At 40.2% G+C, this 18,671-nt stretch overlaps 2 protein-coding genes across 18 annotated transcripts in view; both read right to left on the reverse strand.

The window, feature by feature from the left end:
- Nucleotides 1-2,889, reverse strand: part of kif1b (kinesin family member 1B) — a 51,527-nt gene extending 48,638 nt beyond the window's left edge. For 6 of the 17 annotated variants that reach the window (XM_025059599.1, XM_008318787.3, XM_017035995.2 and 3 more), the window contains exons 1-2: nucleotides 2,358-2,878; nucleotides 755-906 (exon numbers count right to left, since the gene is read on the reverse strand). In XM_025059599.1, coding sequence (XP_024915367.1) covers nucleotides 755-860 — 106 coding nt within the window. In that variant the 5' untranslated portion in view covers nucleotides 861-906; nucleotides 2,358-2,878. Of the gene's footprint in view, nucleotides 1-754; nucleotides 907-2,357 lie in introns of all 17 variants that reach the window. The other 11 variants (XR_003050934.1, XM_017035993.2, XM_008318786.3 and 8 more) reach the window with 5 other exon arrangements.
- A 1,305-nt stretch (nucleotides 2,890-4,194) lies between these two features.
- On the reverse strand, nucleotides 4,195-18,454 carry ube4b (ubiquitination factor E4B, UFD2 homolog (S. cerevisiae)). The gene is given in 30 exon segments (XM_025059603.1): nucleotides 4,195-4,356; nucleotides 4,480-4,626; nucleotides 5,404-5,578; nucleotides 6,052-6,243; nucleotides 6,378-6,512; nucleotides 6,812-6,956; nucleotides 7,067-7,193; nucleotides 7,306-7,541; nucleotides 7,738-7,836; nucleotides 7,995-8,122; nucleotides 8,233-8,332; nucleotides 8,405-8,543; nucleotides 8,950-9,148; nucleotides 9,535-9,606; nucleotides 9,608-9,661; nucleotides 9,735-9,833; nucleotides 10,396-10,512; nucleotides 10,849-10,905; nucleotides 11,229-11,312; nucleotides 11,419-11,533; nucleotides 11,616-11,716; nucleotides 11,953-12,094; nucleotides 12,910-13,023; nucleotides 13,638-14,120; nucleotides 14,281-14,506; nucleotides 14,616-14,760; nucleotides 15,019-15,106; nucleotides 15,608-15,743; nucleotides 16,052-16,271; nucleotides 18,112-18,454. Coding segments are annotated over 30 exon segments (4,164 nt in total). The 5' UTR covers nucleotides 18,136-18,454; the 3' UTR covers nucleotides 4,195-4,291.
- Nucleotides 18,455-18,671: the final 217 nt, after the last annotated feature.

Genomic DNA, 18,671 nt, shown 5'->3' on the forward strand with positions numbered 1-18,671 from the left:
TTGTAGGATACTTTTCAACCAACCAACTGTGCTGTCAAATGATTACAGTGGTTAATTCTCTGTAGAGAATTCTATGTTTTGTAGAATTCCGGAACCTAATATAACTGTTTTCAGACCCTGGTGTTGTATTTGTTCACTTAATTACACCAGACTACAGGGTGTATTTGTACACAGTGTTTTACCCTCAAAATGAAACTTTTATCTTAGGCATGAATGTTAAAACATCATATGAAATGTGAAAGACACTAAAAAGATATTTTATCTCATTGCAGTAAGATCTGTAGAGGAAATTCTTCTAAGGATTTACAACGGAAGTAAAAAAGAGTGCTTTGTGAATTATTAACTTTAGGCTGTAAAACTTTAAAGGTTTCTTTTCTAAATATTTGTGTAAACCAAGCAATAACACAGACATGTGACTAGGCACTGCTGATTGAGGTAAGGACATGGTGTGTGGTGACCCTTGTGTCTCCCTGTATGAACCCACTCAGCATTTCTCACAAACACTCTTTGGGGATACAGGCCCCTCCAGAAGAGGAGGAGGAGGAGGAGGAATTTCACTGTGTAAGCCTTTTATTCCCTTTCAAGCCGTCTCTCCCCAACCCTCTACTATTCAGCTTGCTCATTCTACTGTTCTCGGCCAAGTTCCCTGATGGAAAAACATGTGGGTGCTGGTGTGGTACACCACACTTGCCTCTGAAGGAAGGTCAAAACAAATGTATAATCTGTGCATAGTGAATTAATCCCTACTACTTACTTGTAGTGTTGCCCTGCATCTGAATTATACATTTGGAATCCTTGCTCATCTCCCTGGAGTTGAAGGGCCGAACTCGAACGGCCACTTTTACCGACGCCCCAGACATGTTTGCAGGTTATGAGAGTCCCCCGGTAAGATTCCTTGTATAACACCTGGGGAACAAAGAAGAATAAGCATTATTTTTGAGTAGCCTTTATCTGTATAAAACAAGGGAGGAAAAAATGGCTGCAATGTTGCAGAATCCACTAATGTTTTCACCTTCAACAGGGCTTGATGATTTTTTATCATAGGTTTATCTCTAAAATTGATCTGAATTAACTAAACGGACATTAAGGTTTTATTGAAAAATACATTAAAACTGGGGACTGAGATAAGCAACAACAAATGTGTGTTGAGTGGAGAGAAGAACCAGCAGCAGACATAGTTTCCCAGAGTCACACGATTCATACAAAGTTATTTCTAAACCCAGCAGAGCAGAGCATCTCTTGGCCTGTTGTTGTCATGTCTCCATTTTTTTAACTGTAAAACAGTTTAACATCTAGTTTTGTATTAAATTTGCGACAATGTGCCTTAGTGTATTTCTTATTTACAGTGAATGACGGAATATGTCCAAAAAAACCAAACAAACAATGAATATATGATGATAATAAAATATGCAAAAGCTGTGCATCAAATACCATCAAAATGAAGCACCTAATAACATTTTTTTTTTTTCATTTTTGTGATCAGTGGCTGTTTAAACAAGCCACCTAATGGCTGCAGGGTGACTCATTTAATTCATGAATCTACAACAGATGTGACTGGTCCTTCTTAAGACATAGTTTTAAATTCTGCTTAACTTCCCAATATGTGCATTCTAATTAAAGCCATATCTCCCGCACCCTGAGACTACAGAGGCCACATACAGTATCTCCAAGTCTTTTACAGTCAGCCATTACTTGCTATAAAGCATACGCCCATGTAACTCTATCCCTTGTGTTTGGTGTGGGGGTATACAGTGGGTCAGTGAGCAGGGCCTGGTCGTCTGTCTGTGTTCGTACTTCCTGCAGTGACCATCCACTGTGTGCACACAAAGAGATTTAAGTCGGGCTATTTAAAAATATTCAAATGTTTGGGAGATGGTTGATCCTGGCTGTGTGTGCTGTGCAGCAAGGCAGGGAGGAGTTGCATGGTTGTTTTGGCAGCAGATGCTCGACTCTCTGCTGTGTATGAAGCATGCATGACAAGCTGTAAGATGGAATTTAACACTACATTCTCGTGATTGCAGCGTGTCATTTACTGTATTATACCGTTTACGCTCAAAGACATTGCTGGCTGCTGCTAACGAGGTAGAGCTACCAATCATTACAGGTTTGTTTGACGGCTAAAACCACAAACAGGTTCGTTGCACCTATGATATACGTTCACACTGAAAGACGAAAATGACAGTGTTAACGAAACCAGGACTGTGCGTCCAAACCTGGTCCGAACCTGTTCTCCCGTAACAACTGTTAGCTTATATTGACAGTGACCCTAACCACCCACGTAATAACGCATATAATAACTGTGATAAAACGCTGCTAATGCAATATACAATATAATATAAATATATATGTTTACTCACGTTAGAAGACTCTCACCACGACGACTCCGACACCACAGGACGGCCGTGAGAACTAACGGTAGCTTAGCGGCGGGGCGTCAAACGCGTTGTTTTCTATCAGAAACTGCGAGCACAGGAACTGCCATAAAGTCCAGTTTGGTGGTAAACAGCCATTGTCGCGGTGTCCGCAGCTGTAACGGCGGCCAGTGAAATCTTGGCCGATATTTCTGACTTAATAGAAAAAGGTTGGCAAGAGGGCGAGGAGAAGAGAGGAGGAATTGATATATAGCATTGATTCACCGAACAGATTACGTCAACTCGCTCCTCGTCTGCACGCTGACTGACGGCCCGACAGACCAATCAGCGGTCAGGTAGCGCTGCATTGTCCATAATGATTCGATTATTCGTAAGGAATAGGTGGAATGGGCGGGGCCATGCTCCCCCACTCTATGTCTCTCGATCGCTCTCTCTCCCGTGACGCCACACTGCAGGATTTCTTCCCTCCACCCCGCATACGTCCATGCCCCTGCACCTCTTTCACCGCAACACTCAGGGTCATTGCAAAATAACGCCGCCTATCGACCGATTATCAGACCTACCGTCTCAACCATGCATCAAACAACCATGCAAATAAATAAATAAAACAGCCTTAGGTTTTATTGGAAATATCAGTGTGGTTGTCCCATTGTGACACAAATGAATTCTTTTTAAAACTGTTTTCTAGACGTTCTTGGGTATAGCTAAAAAATTGCATGTAATTAACAGAAAGAAAAACCAAATAAACACATAAGTAACAAATGATGTAAAAATGCAAGACAAATAGTTGAAAATGTTAACTTAGAAAATTGCAGAGTTAACATAATGTTTAGGGCGACCTGGTCCAAAAGGGACTGAATGACACAAGTGGGTAAAAAAAATGTGACAAGATGTAAAAAATTGTGCATCATCTTTTATTTCAGTTCAAAATTCTAGTTTCCAAAACATGTATGTGGTTAAAGGAAATTAATTCCTGTACAGCTTAGGTCAGCAAGTTCAAGTTAGGTACAGTGCCATTCTAAAGAAACCTTTTCTGAGGTGAGATGTCAGTAGCACTCTAAGAAGGGACTTAATGTTGTGATCCTATGACGGTGTTCCTGCTGGTCATGCTATATTCTCACTTCACCACAGGATGGTTTATTTTGTTCATGAGGCGGTTCTGAGCTGCTGGACGTAAGGCCATGCACACACAAGAAATTCACTCTATTGATGTCAGCATGAGGAACCCAGACTAAAAATAAAAGACTGAACAAATTGTATGTGGTAAACCACTGCTCAGCTTTCTACTGAACTCTGAAGGCTGTTACAGTTATATTTCTGAAAATTATATCCATAACACATTATCCAAGACGCAAACTGCATCCACGAGCATAACCTGTGCAGGTGCTAACTCTGGGACACCAGCGTTTGTTACCTCAACTCAATCATCACAGTCTTAATTAAAATAAAAAATACAAATTACAGGTTACAACATATACTAGACTGCAACACATGTATTTCCCTCTTACCTGCACTAATAGTTCAGTCCTTATGTTTTTACTGCTGTCAACATGTTACAGAATTACAAAACAAAAATGAGAGCAGTAAAGGAAAAATATCAGTGAATGTATGCGCCTCCCTAGCAAAAACCTGTTCATTGAAAACTTGCTGCATTGTAATGCATTACCTAACACTTGTTATATATATTTATTTTATATATATACAAAGTCATGAGAAAACCAAAGGAAAAGTCTTAATTTTATTATGTTTCATTTTAAGAACCACTGTAATGGTTTGAGACAAGGAGTAAATGCAAATGAAAAAAATATCTAGTCTTTTTTTTTTCTTTTTTTGTTGTCATTGGTTGCAGTGACACCAAATTCAGGGGATGAGGACAAATCCTTTGAGTGGGTCAAGGTCAGGGAGGGGAGACATGGTCCTTAGACAAGTCGTCCACCCTGCTTCTCTCTCATCCAGGCTTGGATCCTTTCCTTCAGCTCAGGAACTGCGAAAGTTACAGATCAAAAATCAGCAAAGAAAGAGTATGTTGCTCTTTTGGTTGCCAAGACTGCAAAACATTGAGCAGTGTCTTTCAAAATCAGAGGTAAAAAGACATCAATAGATTTACCTGGCTCCAACATGCTCTCTGTGAGTGGCTGTCTGTTGAAGGGATCAGTGTTAGAGTTGAGCAGGTGGCGGAGGATGATGGATCGGTCCATGATTTTCCCGGAAGGCAGCAACACAGGGTCAGTCATCAGTGTGTCCATCAGTGGGTCTGTTAAAACACAGTCACATAAATGTTTTAGAGATGCATAAACCCACCCTTGTACATTCAAAGCACATGACGGTGTTTGTGAAATTAAGAAATTTTTATTAATAAATAAATAATCAAATGAAAAAGACTTCAATATAACCATAGCATTTATAGTTCTTTTTAGTTACACTGCTGTACAGTAACTAGACTGCAATATGCTTTATGATAGCAATGCCTGTCAAAATGCTGGTGAAGTAAAAAAAAAAAAAAAAAAAAAAAAAAAAAAACATCCAATAAATAATCCAATAAATATCCAACCACAGTGTTTAATAAAGAGTGTCCCTTATTAAAATGTCACAAGGTTGTTACAGTTGGGCCTTGTTTGATACAAAAATAAAGCCTGGCATGGCCGACTTTACCCACATTGAAAGTTGAGACGCCTGCCTCCTCTATGGCACACTCCTATTAACAGTGTTGGGTGGGCTGGTATATCAGGGGATCAAAGGTGGTATGTGAGCCACGTTCTCTTACTAGATTATATTAGGTCTGAGGTCATTTGATAGCCCTGCTCTAAGCTGTCTATATGACCTCGGTGAGCTATAAAATCCCCTCACAAATGCTTGGAATCTAACAGTAACATAGAGTCTGGAAGATCTTGTCCATCTGCACTGAATGTCATGGGATCACAACTTTGGACCAAATGGTTTATATTTGTTGGATTTCAAATATCTTATATAAAAAAACAAAAATAAATGATGTGTGCTGAAAGTAAAACGTGATGGGCACAAACACACTCACCTTTGAACTCGTCAGGTGCATCACTGTAGTCCATTTCGGATTGAGAGTTTCTGGCAACTATTTCTTCGACTTTCTCCAAAAGCAACTTGAATTTTTCAATTGCGATGGAGGATTTAATTCCAGCTTTTCTCATCTTGGAGATCACCTCTTCGAAGAGCTCGCGGCTGTACGACCTCTGCACCAAAGAAAGAACAAGGAAAATTTTATTAAGAAGCTGCAGGAAATTGGTGTCTGTTAGATGGAGTGACTGCTTCGAGTGTTTGTTTCTAAGTTTTCCTTTTCTTAATTTTATTTAACTAAGCTTGGTCAGTTATCATCATGCCACAGTGGCAACTAAGCATGTCACTCACAGATTTACGTATTTCCACTGTTTATTTCTGAGCATTACTATTGAAAAGCTTTCAGTTACTAACAACATACAGTACCATTCTAACATATGTAGGTAAACTAGGTTTACCAAATGGTTAATTAGAAATGTATCTATATGATTAGCATAAGTTTATCTAGTAAATACTAGACCCTTTTCTGGCTGTGAGGGAGTACGTTCTTGGAGGTAATATCATCAGACTCAATGATAGTTCAGGTAATAAGCACGTTCACCCATATTGTTTTCAACTTACAGTAAACAGTACATTTACATGAACAAACCTGGTCATCTGCAATTGCTTTAGCAAAGCGAGCACAGTCCAGCTGCAGGTAGATGTCCGTCAGCTGATCTAAAAGCTTCTTGGGCTCAAAGCCGTACTTCTCTGGGTTTTCCACCTTCAGGTCACGGCACTTGGGTCCACACAGTTGCTGGAGGTTAAAGTTCAGCATTGCTGCTAAACGAGGCCCCAACTCCTGGATGAATAAATGTCAAAGATTAGCTCAGACTGATCTAATATCTTGATATAATCAGAAATTATTCTGTATATTATTGAATACATTGAGTGAAACTGTGATAATCTTGTAAAGTAGAGAACAGTGAAACTCACAGGCCTGAGGAAAGGCTTCTGGACCTGCTTGGTGAGGATGTGGAACATATCTACTGTCTCTGTGGCCAAGGCCAGATAGGAGCGAGACACCCGCTCGTCCTGGGTGAGCTGGGACTGTCGGCTCTGCTGCTGATCCTAAAGGAATGCAGGAAGTCATAAAAACAACAATTTTCTTCAACACGTCTTCCAGATTGCAAACTCTGTACAAACATGACAGAGGTGAGGATGAGTACGAGTTTAGCTTCTGTTTATTGGTCAAAATGCAAATGCCAGCTTATCAATTGTTTAGCTCATAAGTTATAACTGTACCTTCGTGATTTACAAATGCTTTTCATAATTTTGTATTTTTTGGTCAAAAATATCCTCAATTATTACAATGACCCTAGATTAGAATAATCCTAGAAGAGTAAAACCATTTAAACCTCAGCACTGACCCTGGGTAACTGCTCCCACTGCTCCTTATTTTTCATCTCCTCTTGAACTTCATGAATTCGCTTTAGTGACTCCAGACTCTCGTCTAACAAGAAGGTGGTGTCATTTATCAGCATGTTGATGTAGCGAACAAACTGTTTGCCAGAGCTGTAGAAAGAATACAGTAGAATAAAAACTTAAAATAGTAGGTGAACAAATAAAAATCAACCATTCAGTGGGAATACAGCCAGCTTACTACTTTGATATTTGACACTCACTTAAATTCCTCCAAGAATGTTCCATGGTGGGCAATGTTCTGCCACAGGCTTTTGAAGATGGTGCTGATATGATATCGTATAGTGAATTTATCATAGAACTCGCTGGTGGCTCCAGTGTGCTCAACATCTGACCAGAGAGGAAAGGTTTGGAGTGTGAGAACACTGGCAATAGTGTGGGAAAAATGCCTTGTTGTTACAAAAAAAAGACGTTGGATACAGATAAAACCTCCAGCACTCACCTGTGTAGAACTTCATAAGGGCAGGGACCAGCTGTTTGATAGACAACGGGTGGTTCTCCATCATTTCAGAAAATTGCTGAGTACGTAACTGCACAGCAGGGTTTGTGACAAACAGCACCTCCACCAACTTGGCTATAAGATAGGGGTTCCTGATGTAATTCTGGCTGCAGATGAACACCACCAAGAAGGTGACAATGTCCTGCACACATGGCTCATATAAAACCTGGGGAGAATACCTGAGAAGAAAAATAGAAAAACTTTAGAAAGATGAAACAAACAGGACCAGAATCTTTGTAATGAATACAAGACATAATGTATCCCTGAGTATTTTACTACTGTATCAAACCTTGATCATTTCAATATCCAGAAGCCATTGTTTAGTTACTTTATGCAACTATTGTGACAAATTCAATAAAATAACCATGAACTTACTGCACAACAAAAAGCAGAAACTCAGCCACATCTTCAATGTAAAACTCCGGAAGAGCAGCAAAGCTTTTGGGAATCTCAGGGTTTAGTGGCAGGGTAATGCTGCGTGATAGATAAAGAAGATGGTGTGAGATTCATACAGAGAAAAAACTGCATGGAGGACAGCAAGTGGTGCAGGACAGAAGCCATCCACATTAAACACAGTGGCTACATTTACAGTACAGTCACAGGAACATAATCAGTCAGTGGTGCAGGCTCACTTTGGGTAGGCCGGATCCACCATGCGGAGGAGGAGCTGGATGACCGTGCTGTAGAACTGCAGACATCTGCGGAGCAGGTTCTCATCCAGAAGGCCGACGTCAGCACAAGCTTTGGCTCGCACGAGTTTCTGACATGACACAGCCACACACAGTGAGAGCAAGTCTCAACTCTCTTTCAAACACAAATTAATGAACAGCAAGTGAGTGGGTGAATACACCTTCAAAGTCGTTAATGTACCTTGAGCTGGGTTTTGCAACGTTTCAGCATCTCTCTATGTCTACTGGCCAGAGGAGAATCCTTCCATTGGCCTTCACTGTTCTTCAGCTCCTCTACAGTCCTGAACGGGTATGTGCAACAATATTAGGAATATGTATGTGTCTGTGTGAAAAAAAAATGTGTGCGTTTGTACCTGTTAAGTTCACGGATGGCTCGCAACCTACGGATGTAGCGCCTGCAGCAAGGCAGAATGGACAAATGGTGTGTGTGTAACGTCAAGAAGAAACACTCTGTTGGGAACTTGGGTTCTGAGAACTTGGACGGATCTTCATCTGTTTGTGAGAGAAAATTAAATTTACAGATGTAAGTACACCAATTAATTAAATCAACCTGCCACACGTTTGGACATAAATCTGACGTTCACCTCTTAAACACCTTTGTGGTGGTTTTTAAAAACAGCACTATGTTGCAAAACGTAGATGACAGTCAATGACAGTCACTGGATTGATTACGAAAAAAGAAATATCACCAATCTGGTCTGTTGATGAATCACAGTGAGCTGATAAATATGCAAATAGATGCGTGATGTGAAACCCACAGATGAATCAAAATGACAGTAATGTGCCGTTTGTCAAGCTGCATTACTGAAATACAACCACAGCAGCAGGTTTGAAATTAAAAAATATTGTATTACATAAACCTTTATTAAATCCTGTATGTTCATTGAACGCAACTTACGTAGTTCAGATAGCCAGCTCTTCAGCTCCTCCATCGTTGCCTTCAAACGTGTCTCCTCAACGCTGACAGCAAGGCGACAGCGTGGGTGGAAAATGTAATAAGGGTCCACAGTCTCCAGCTTGATCTTCATGCTCAGCTGCTGCAGCACCCGTAAGAAGTTCAGCATGAAGCCGTCTGTGGACACCAGTTTGTCATCCGTCTACAGATAAAAGTCAAGTCAAACAAAAAAAGTTAAATTTGGAACATGTAAATTGAATGTCATGCATGAGTTTTTTGCCTATGAAATGACAAGACTGTCAGTCTTTTTGCCCTAAAAAAACTTTTGCGTTACATGTCAACGTTCCAAGTATTTGCTTAATGTTATAGGCAAGCATTTTCTAGGAAGTCAAGCACCTCCAGCTTTCTTTTTACAATATAACAAAAGCGAATTTTAGTGTAATAGTGATAAATAAATTTACACACAAAGAAAAATGACAAAACTTAAGGTATTTATCATCAACAGAAAAAACATTAACATACATCACAATTAATTATTTTTAGTCTTACATTTACCATCTATAATCATGTCCTGCTCAGGTGACTCACCTGCATCTGAGCTTTCTTCACATTGTAGTTGACTAAAGCTGCCATGTAATTAAGAGCCAAGTCTCGCGTCTCTGCCTCGCGGCTCTCCATGCAGCAGGATATTGTGGAGAATTTTAAACAGGTCACCCTAAGAAAACAAGTACAATGAGTAAACCATCCTATTGTCTACTGACAGAACAGCAGTTATTCAGAAAACTTACCCTCGCCAATTCCAGGTAGTGCTGCAACGACTGACTGACAACTCGGGTGTTCTCCATAGTGATGGCAGGGCCAGAGAAATACTTGTCTCCCACTTTACTCTAAACATTTGAATAAAAAAAAACCCAAAACAAAACATAAAAGAGCATTTTAGCTGAAAGTGCATATGTTGTTTTCTGGAGTATAAGTCACATGTTGTTAGTTGTTTGGCTGTTACTAGGGGTTAAATTCCGAAGAGACATATATGAAACAAAAATAATAGCCCATATCACCCACAGCCACAGGAGGGCACCGTTTACACCCTTGACAACTAAACCACCCTACTACACCACTGGAAAAATTACAGGACTAAACCATAAAGACTTACTTCAAAACACAAAGAAATGCAACTAAAATTAATGCTTTCTTCTTCCTCCAAAGGATGAATGGATTTAATAATGCAGAATAACATCAGGTGCTTTTGCGGCTGTTTAAATAAGTAGTCTTTCCATATTAAACCTTTGTTCTTGGATTCATGTGGAATATTTTTTTTTTTAAATGAACTTACATACTGGTGTGACTTGCATCTATTCATTTTAGATGCAACTAATACTTCCACTTGCAATGTATAGTCCAGAAAATATACAAAGAAAAAAAAAACGATTGATTGGACAGATGACTCACATCATCTTCAGCATAAACAGAGAGGCTGAAGAAGGCTCCCAGGTAGGACAGTCTCTGTATCTCCCTGCCAGACCCAGGGCTGAGAGGTTTAGGACACCAGAGAGGCAGTGATATCATCTGTACAAAGGAACAGAAATTCACAATAGAGTTGGGTCAAATTTGAACTTCAGAAAACTATTCCAAAATTATTTAATATTTCTACCCCAACTATTTTTTGTCACAGTGCTATGTAGGCTGCAATTCTATGCCGAGGTCAGCTGGAAATGACGGCATGAGGAAAAAGACAAAGACTCCCAGACAAATTCTTGTCTCAAGGAAAACAAGTGCTGAGCAAAAATAGAAACAATGTTTGAGCTAAATCAATTAGACACTGGACATAATATGATAACATAATAAAACATTGTAATTAATAACATTTATTATCAATAAGTATATTATAATTGATGTACTTACCAAATTACACACTGGATGAGCTTTTCCAAATTTAATTTCACAAAGTTCAGCTAGAGCCTGTGGAAACATCAACACATTTTCATAGACGTTTTGTTTGAATAGAAATGCAGTTTTATGAACAATGTAGCAATATGTCATGTGTGCCCAATTGTAACAAGGTGAGTTGATTATTGTCTAATTATTATTGTGTTCTAGTGGGATTCTAAGCCGTCATTTAAAATCATTTGGGAAGTTAACACCTGCGGTAACACATTGACAGGCTGCCAGGATCTGGCAGCCTGTCAAAGGGTCTGCTGTATGTACATTCCTCTAACTGTTTCTGTACAGTACAACTATCATCGGCTGCAGGATTTTCTTCGAACATGACACTGTTTACTTACCATGAGGGGGAATTTAAAGTTGTCACTGTCGAAAGAACATTCTTTAACTGCAAGACCCAGACCGTGGAGGATAGGAATAAAGATCTGAAAATAAAATGTACAAACTTTATTTGTTCTTTTTGTACCAAAGTGATGCTAATTTCTAAATAAACACGTTTCCAAGTGCTAATTTAACTGACGTTTATTTTACCTGTCTAAAGACCTCCTCCTCCTGGTGGGTAATTCGAACAAGCTCCTGAATAAAACCGTAAGGAAGGTTCCGACACAGCATATAAGGAACCAGCAGCGACTGATGGAGCGGACTTCTACATAAGAAAGAATAAAACATAACGAAATTATATATAAAAAATGGAAGATAGATGGAAGAAAAAGTCTTCTGTTGCTCACCGAGGCTGGGTTAGGGCGCCTTGTAAGACCAGGGCGACATGAGAAATGCACTGAGATCGAATGTTGCTGAGGAGCTGGCTGACATTAGGTTGGCTGCACATCTTGAAGGGGGGAGGTGAAGAAGGGAAAATCAATGTGTGATAGAATGTACCAAATGTCTTTTTTGAATAAAATGCAGCATCAATTCTGTTATTAACTGACTGAAAAAAGTCAGAAACAATGACTAATGTGTATACAACCCCAAAATGACTATTAATAATGATTCATATTCTGGCATTTTTATAAATATCCCGTCATCATCAACTTTCTAAACTATAACATCACTTGTTGCAGCTACCTTGGGAGCTTTCCTCTCCTCCATACCAACACTGTCAAAACGCTCTATGAGGTAGTTCAGCATCTCCGTTTCTTTGCATGTTTCAATGGTGAAGCGGTCGCAGGCTGAGTCGCTGGGCATCACCCCTCCACATGCACCAAGACTGAAAAACAATAACATAAACAACATGTCATAGCTGTTCAAGTAAGGCAAATTAATTTTATAACCAACTGTTAGTGTCAAACATCATCACATCTCACAATTAACAAGCATGAACCAATTCTTGGAGCTCCTGAAAGAAACAAACAGTAAAGCATAGGTGGATGCACTTAAGAATATCAGAAGAATATCAAAACACCTGTAATATTAAACCCTTGAATGCAACAAATTTAACAGATGTATGGCAGTTATGGGATGTTAGTGGTCAGATGGAGCTACTCCGCAGCTACCAAAAGCAGAGACATGACACGTGTATTAACAACAAAAGAAAAACATTCAACAGCATTTCCATGTTATTAAAGCCACGTCAACCTGAGGATTTGAACAAGAGCAATGCCAAAAATGTCAGCATTACAATAAACAATAGTGTTAAAAAACAGGATCCTTGTAAAGTAAGTCTTCTGTCTTGTTAAATGTGTGCAATGGTGTATTTTTACAAATGTACTTTGTTTCAAGAAGGGAAATAAAGACTTACAGCAGATAAAATAGGGATAAAAAAAGCCAGTCTGACATTAGTAGCTAAAAACATTTTAGGAAACAAGAGATTTTTAATCTGTTCCTCCTGCAACACAATATTGATGTTTTTAAGTAACTAACACCATAAAAGAGACTGGATCTGCTTAATGTTTGATGACAAAACAAGTGAAGTACCAAGGCCACTGAGCCTTCATCACTTTATCTCTTGGTGTGTTGTGGACTACTGGTCCCATCATGCCGAGCAAGCATACACACGTTATAACACACCGTGCACCGGTGTACCTGGACCCAAACTGAACCCGAGAAAAATCTTCCTCCTCATCCTCCTCACCCGATTCCTCATCACAGCTGTCCTGAGACGCATCAGGGAGGGCAAAGAACAGGAGCGACAGGGGGCTAACAGGATGTGGAAACAACAGGAGGAAAAGAGGATGTAGTGCAAGAATGAGGAGACAGGAGGGATGTAAAATATAGTACTTGAGAAATGATGTTTAATTATACAGAGTAAGAATAAAAAGTGCAGGAGAGGAGAGCATCAACAAAGAGTTGCCTAAAGGGTTGAGAAAGAACTTATAGTAAAGCAGAACGGTGGCAAGCTATTCTGGTTGCATTACAGAATTTACCATGAAAAAGCTTTTAACATAATTGTTCCTACCCATGCAATATAAATATACAGTGTGTAAGAGCATGCGCAATGAGGGAAGAAGTAAAATTGGCACGTTTGTTTCTTCAACTTCACCTAGTCAGAACTGCAGGATCAGTGCTGCTCTAGGACTGCACCCTGTGTCAGTCAAATAACCTTCTGATTGGCTGTGCTGCCTCTTCGAACCAGAGTACACCCTACATCCTACACCTTCACTAAAAGTCAGACCTTTTTCAAAAAGTAAATGAGTACTGGATTTCTCCTTAAACTGTAAAGCACATTAATTAAACAACACAGCAACATTTGTTGTTTAGTAGAGTTAGTCTCCTTGCATGTGCACCACACATAGGATCACACCATTAAATACCTAGACGGTGGGATCCTTGAGCCGAAAGACCTTTGTTGAGTGTGAGACCTGGGAGAAGGGGGGGCAATGGGGGAGGATGTGGAAAGGGGCAGGTTGTGGGCTGCAGAGGAGCTTAAGGGGAGGGGCAGAGTGCTCGGTGGTGGCAAGGTTGGAACTGGTGTATTGGGTGGAACAGAGGGCTCAGCCGGGCTGAGTGGGGGCTCAAAGAAGCCAACTCCTCTGTTGCTCCAGCTGGATGGGGAAGGAGCCCCCCAGGAGGAGTTAATGGAGTAGGGTCGATATCTCTGGGTAATGGGCAGGGGAGCAGAGGGAGGGTTGAGGGGGTGTCTTGAAACAGATGTAATGGGTGGGCTGGGGGGAACAACAAACTGTGGGACGGAGGATGTGGAGGGGACCGCGGGCATAGAAGGGGTGGAGAAAGATGAAGACATCCTCCTGGCTGCATCCATAGACAAAGGGTGAGGACTACCACACCCATACAGACTGTAGACAACATTCATGGGATGAATAACAATAAAACAGTAAAACAATGATGACCAAAGCAGAATTGTAAAAGACTGATAACAGACATCTCAACAGAGTGGATGACCAGTATTGCAGAGTTCTGCCCACTTTACGGCTAGGACCTTCTCAAGACACTTGCCTGGACAGAGAGCTGGCACCAAAAGACCCTGCACCGGGGCCCATGGGACTTCCACCAAGACTGGAGGGCTGCACCAGTGTCAGACGGTGGTCAGGGGATTTGGCGGCTGCAATTGGCTGAGAGGTGGCGGTCAAGCTGGCAAAAGGGTTGTGGATCCGTGACTGGGAGGACATCATTAAAACTTCCATCAGGATCTGGCCAATAAGGTCCTTAAAATCAGAGTACGCTACAGGGGAAGAAGAGAAAAAAGTTTGTAAAGAACAAGAATTAGTCAGTTTATCGTAGGATATTATAACACCACTTCAGACGATGACAATGATGATGGTAATAAGTACCGTCTTTAGGATTATGGTGGAACTCAGCAGCCAGTGAAGGCAGAAAGATGACATCTCTATCCAGATCCTTCCACGATACGCGGAGGATTTTACAAATGAGCTGCAGAGCCTGCTCTTCAGAGACGTCTGAGTTTGCAGACGTTTCCTGAGAAACAGAAAAACAGCAGGAGCTTGATCAGACATGAAAGCCATTTACAGATTAAGTGTTAAAAGATTTAATATAATAATGACACTTGTTATCTTGTCATCTGACCTACAAAAAGCAGGTACACGTTTGGAATGGATATAAATAGCATGTGTGGAAAGTACCTAATTATGTTTGGTAAACACCAAAAGACTGACAGTTTTTAAAGACCCTACTTGATAAAAGATGGTAATGTGAGGGATGTTCTGAGCTGTTTACCTTTTCACTCAAATTCCTTTTTTCCCTGCGGTCACTGTCTTCCACCTCCATGTTCTCTATCCCTGAGTCCACATCCACCTGGGACATGCTGGAATGAGACAAAAAAAAGAGTGCATGTATAACACATTTCTCCATAATCAGACCAGGCCTTGCTAACACCCAAAGTCCGCTGATCCAGAATCAGTGACACATTAGCCATGCCGCTTTTATAATAATTACTGTGGCGTTATACAACAATCAGGTACAGCCAGTTGTTCTTGTAGCACAAGATATTAGTTATTTTGAAGCTGTAAAACCCAAATAAGAGAGCGTGAGAGAGAGCTTTTGCAGGGAAACAGAGAGAAAGATAACATGTTACTACACTATGGTAAAATATTAATAACAACGACAACTGGAAGGACCAAAGTCTCCCTATGAAGAATATTATGGTCATTACAAGCCACATATGTCATGTAGGTTATGCCACATATCTGTTGCGTGTTTGTGGGTCAGTAGGCAATGGTTTCATGTTAGTCACATGTTTCTGGGGAAAACCCCTTGTAGAGTCACACTTTTTACTGTCGCTTGACAAGACTAACACAGATTTTACCTCTTTTCACAGGAGGCAGTGTCGATGTCCATGCTCTGAGATCGGGACAAACTCTGGGACTGAGTCTCAAGGCTGTTGGAGGGGGAGCTGGAGAGGGAGCTGACACCCTCACTGCTCTGACTACCATAGGCCACTCCTGCAGGAACATAAGACCACAACTGAGCACTTCCACAGTTAAAGCAGACATCTTCATTTCGTAAAAATCTTAAATTTAAACATGCCATGCAAGCAGCAACAGTGGTATTAAAAGAATACCCTAAGGTTTGAATGCAGGAGTGATAGTAGCTATTTATTTAGTCCAAACAGTGAAATATTTTGTGTCAAAATACTTTTGTTTAAAATAGGCTGCTCCCAAAACCTGATAGATCAGCACTCAGAGACTATACTATCATAGCTGTTAAAATGAGTGATTCCAAAAATGTGTACATGTTTATCAGCTCTTACCAGAGGTGCCCATGGGGGATGTGGCTGGGGTTCCACTGTGGACATTCAGCCCCAGTGACTGGGAGGCAGCTGGTGGCAGGGGCTGGGGTGTGGCAGCTGAGGGTCCAAGGAGGGGTCCAGGTGGGTTTTCTCTCTGTGGGGAGGTCAGGGGCGTGCTGAGAGGGGTGCAGGGCTGTGACGTCTGTCCACCTGCCAGTCGTGCAAGACGCCTTCTGCGAATCTTGAATGAGTACATCAGAAAATAATTTACTAATTTGAATAAGAGATTTATTAGAAGCTGAATACATAGTGATGAAGATGATTGGTGATCAAAGCTACAATTTGTGTGAATCAAGTAGATCTGGAAAGGTACAAAGGTGTTATCAATTTGTTAAAAAAACTTGGTATTTGGTATTTAAGCATATGATTTTGAAAATATACTGAAAACAAGGAGCAGGTATGTTGGACAGAGGATGCTGAGCTAAGAGGTAGAAGGAAAAGAGTGCAGAGAAACTGCTAAATGTAGAAAAGAAAGACATGATCTCTGGCTTCTTTTTCCAGAAATGAGCACACATCTAATTTTATTCTGAAAAGTTACAAATAGTTATTTAAATATTTATATGGTCTTCTGTCACAGTAACACCAGAGGAAACAAGATATATTGTGAAATGAGGGCAGATAATCTCTTGGACCCCTGAAGTCTGAAGAACAAGTCAGGTCTGTAAAGACAGCAGACCCGGAGACATCATGTGCTGTAGGAATGTTTGAAAAACAAAGCAAAGATTTTTAAAAACATACTCAACTTTGGAGACTTTTTATAATCAGTTTCTTTCTCCAAGTTCACAGGAAGAAGGAAGACAAGACATTTGTTACAACAATAACTGACTCATTATAATGCATGTAACAGATGGTAAAATGTTTTTTTATATTGCCCCATGGTTAATGATTGGCATGTGATAAACATGGCTCTGTGTGATAACAAATTTCACTGACATCACCGATAAATATAAATCCACACTAACTACCAATACTACTACTGTCTAACAGTATCGCAGCAATTAATTATCATCTTATTTCACTATTTCCAATAGTTATGTAAACACTTTATTGGATTACTGTCGTTAATGCGTTTGTCGTGCCTAATTTAGGTGTCAGTTTTTGTAAAAAAAAAAAAAAAAAAGACAACCATCTATTTAAGGCAAAATTAAATAATTTCGGATGATTCTTTCTGGAAATAGTTCATATAAATCACTTTCCAGTGGCATTACTGAGCAGTTGTAATATAACCTACGATATGAGGACTGGTCGTCTAATGTCAGCAGAGAAGCAATGCGATTACAGTAAATCAAACTATATGCCGGTGTGTTGAGCAGCTAAATACAGATACATGGCTGCTAAGAGGACACGGTGTGAATGTTCACGGTGGGTCAAGGCAAACAGAACGGCGATGGCTTATGTCCGACCACAGTTCATTGCACAATGGTGGCCCAGAGTGTGTGTGTTTTTTTTATGCTGAGTCGTCTCGGGGTCCTTTTTGACTGTTAGCAAAACATCGTTAGCAACTTACTGCTAGCAAGGGTAGATTTGTATTTTTGAGCCGAGGGGGACATTTAATTAAATGTGTTAAAACATAAATTGGTGTTATCTAGAAAAGTGTTTTTACTTCCTTATTTTCAATCTCTGCAACTTTAAACACAGACGCAACAATATTGAAAGACAATCTTTGCAATTATGTTAACCATTTAGCATTGTGCTTCTCCGGCTACAACAAATAAGCAGCTCTGACACACACACACACATTCAGGTTTAAGTTCATTCAAAAATGTTGTCTCTTGTAATTATACACGTCATTGATTACGTTGTCACAAAAACGCTTGTTTCCGAAGAGATATAATAAAAACATTTTCTTTCGGGGATACGTTTTTTACATTTGATTGAGCTAGCTCCAATAGCATTTCGGCTAACAGCACACAATGCACAAAAAGTAAGAATTAAAGAATTGTCAAACCTAAATGCAAACCGATTTATTTTATTTTCATAGTAGCAGTTCCTATTTAAATAGTTTTAGACTCAAATCTCACCTCGTCGGCGCTTAGTTCCTCCATCGCCGCTGCTGTATTAGCTCGCTGTGTCACTCTCAATTGGTTTCACTGTGTGTTAGGCAGCCAGAGCCAGCTAGCCAGCCTTCGGTGGAACTAAATATGCATAGTCCACAAGTCGGTGAAACGAATATGTGTCAGTACTGATTGTCTGCGAGATTAAAAAAAAGAAACCGGTAAGAGAAGGCTGGTGACATACGGCTCCCCCGAAAAGTCTCTCGTTTTCCGGTTTTCTTCCCCAAAGGAAACAAAAAGAAAAAGTAGGGCTGTCTTTTATGCGTTAAAATACAACAACGGCCATTTTGGTTGTACGGAAGGTCACGTGACCGTGGAGTACACAGAGGATGGGAGGAGATGTGCAAATATCTATAGCACTAGGCCAGGTTTTCCTTTCTTTTGGGTTTTTGTTGTTTTGTTGTTTTGCTTTTTGCTATTGCTTTATATGAACCAGGCTAAAAGTTTAAGAAAATTATTTTATTTCAGAAAGTAACACCTGAAGCTGATCATTCGTTCCTTTTAACATTAGTCCTTATCACACCTTG

Source organism: Cynoglossus semilaevis, chromosome 10 (genome assembly GCF_000523025.1).
Source record: "Cynoglossus semilaevis isolate Cse_v1.0 chromosome 10, Cse_v1.0, whole genome shotgun sequence".
Taxonomy (NCBI): Eukaryota; Metazoa; Chordata; class Actinopteri; order Pleuronectiformes; family Cynoglossidae; genus Cynoglossus; species Cynoglossus semilaevis.